A 2233-nucleotide genomic window follows, 5' to 3' on the forward strand; every position below is an offset into this window, starting at 1 on the left:
ATCATCCAAAACATTTTGTATTGTAATACTCTATGACGGGATAACAATAAATCCCACTGCAATGATAGTACTAAAATTTTTTTTTGTATTAAATTATTAAATATTTTTAAAAAAACACAATTGTAAGTTCTGTTAATTGCGTTGCCAAAATGATAAAAACAGTAATTATTTAAAAAAAAAAAACGAATTAATTTAATTAACTAAAATTTTAAAAAATGATTTTTAATACAATTTGTTGCCATTTCATTTTTATCAAAAAAAAAATATAAATTAAAGGTATAAACTTCACTTATTGTTTATCGAAGTTTTTTTTTTTTTTTTTTTATTTTTAATATTTTAATATGGTATTATTTAACGATCAAGCTTAATTAGATTAATATTTATTTTTATAACTGACAAAGCTTTAAGAATTTTTTTATGTATTTTTATTGTTTTTTTTAAATTTTTTTTTGTTTTTACGTACTTGAATATTATGTAAATTAATCCCACCAAATTTTTGTTTTCGCATTAAAAAATTACGCTTTTAATATTAAACCAATATTTAAAATAAAAATAACTTTTTAAAAAGTATATTATCTGTAAAAAAAAATCTGTTAAAAGCTTAATACATATATATTATGTAAAATTATTGTCTTGTATTCAAAAAAAAAAAAAAAAAAAAAAATTGAATTTATTTACATGTTTTAAAACATTGTAAATTTCAATATAATTGTATGACACTTAACTATTTAAATACAAAATAAAAATTATTTCTGTTCAATTAATAAATAAGTAATTCAGTTACCAATTATTTTATAATTATGTTGTCACAAATTTTGTAAAAAATAAATTTTTTAAAATTAAAAAAATTTTGTAAGTTATATATATATTTTAAAATTATTACTTCATACATGAGGACAAAATTTGATATTGTATCTGCTAGAACAGTTGATGACAAAGAAAATCAAAAAAAATATGTTGTATATGATATTAAAATTTATCACCAAGGATCTGATAATGATACCCAAGCAATATTCGTGGAAAGACGTTATTCTGATTTTTTAGAATTGTTTTTAAATTTACGTCAAAATTATCCACAATTGACTACAAAAATTTCATTTCCACGTAAAGTTTTGATTGGTAAGTTCATTTTTTTATTTCTTTTTTTCTATGACATTTACATTTACATTCTTTTTTAAAATTTCAAGGAATAAAGTACAAATGAATAGTTGATTACCTAAGTTTATTTATCATCAAGTTATTCATTCAAGTTTAACATTAATTTTTACAGGAAACTTTTCATCAGATCTGATACAAACAAGACTATCAAGCTTGGAAAATTTTTTAAGAATTATTTCAGAAAATGTTACACTGCTAGAAAGTTTAGGATTTAAAATGTTTTTAATTGGAAATGATGATAAACTTGCCAAAAAATATTTATTTAACAAAAAATATTATGAGGCCAAACCACTATTAGAAAATAATTTTAAAATATTAAATAAAATTCATACCGAAAGACATCCAGCTGTTATTGTTGCTCTTTGTCGTCTTGCTGCTTGCTGTACTGCAGATACAAATTTACTAGAAGACGCCATCAAATATTCTGAAATAGCAATAAGACGTTTTGATGGAATCAGTGATGTTGATTTATTGTACTATTACATACCATTGCTTCAAATGTGTAGTTACTTGTGGGAAATCACTGGGAAAGACAAAGGAATTTTAGAATCTAGATTGAGTTCATTGAAGTTACGTGGACATAGAGTTGACGGTTGTCCATCTTTACTTGAATCAATTTTAAACATTGATTAAATTTGGTTCCTATTTATGTTTTTTGTAACTGACTTACAGTATTAAGTTTATTTTATAGTATTATTATGTTTGTATTTGTCTTAATTGTTTTAAATAATATATGATTATTTTATTATAATTTCAAATTTTATTTTTTTTACATACTCCATTCTTTAGTCGAAAATAAAAATTTATCATCTGTTTTTATAAGGATAATTAAATATTTAATAGTTTATCTTTGAAATTATTAAAATATTTTCAACATATGGTAAAAATATTAAATATAAAAATGCTTAATTGAAATAATTTTTACATCATTGACCTAAATACAAACTGTTTACAAAAAAAAAAAAAATGTTTAAACTAGTTATTTATCAGAATGAATCGAAACCTAAAATAATAATTACAAAACTTTGCAATATTTGTTATTTGTAAAATAATTTAAAAAATATTTTTAAAAACA

At 20.3% G+C, this 2233-nt stretch overlaps 1 protein-coding gene across 1 annotated transcript; it reads left to right on the top strand.

The window, feature by feature from the left end:
* Positions 1-890: 890 nt before the first annotated feature.
* Positions 891-1791, top strand: Phum_PHUM465010 (Sorting nexin-20, putative; the record flags this gene model as incomplete). The annotated part of the gene is made up of 2 exons (XM_002430117.1): positions 891-1119; positions 1271-1791. 2 exons carry the CDS (start codon positions 891-893, stop codon positions 1789-1791), a joined length of 750 nt encoding a protein of 249 aa, XP_002430162.1.
* Between the last annotated feature and the right edge of the window lie 442 nt (positions 1792-2233).

This window comes from Pediculus humanus, genomic scaffold (assembly GCF_000006295.1).
Source record: "Pediculus humanus corporis 1103172108248 genomic scaffold, whole genome shotgun sequence".
NCBI classification, from domain to species: domain Eukaryota; kingdom Metazoa; phylum Arthropoda; class Insecta; order Psocodea; family Pediculidae; genus Pediculus; species Pediculus humanus.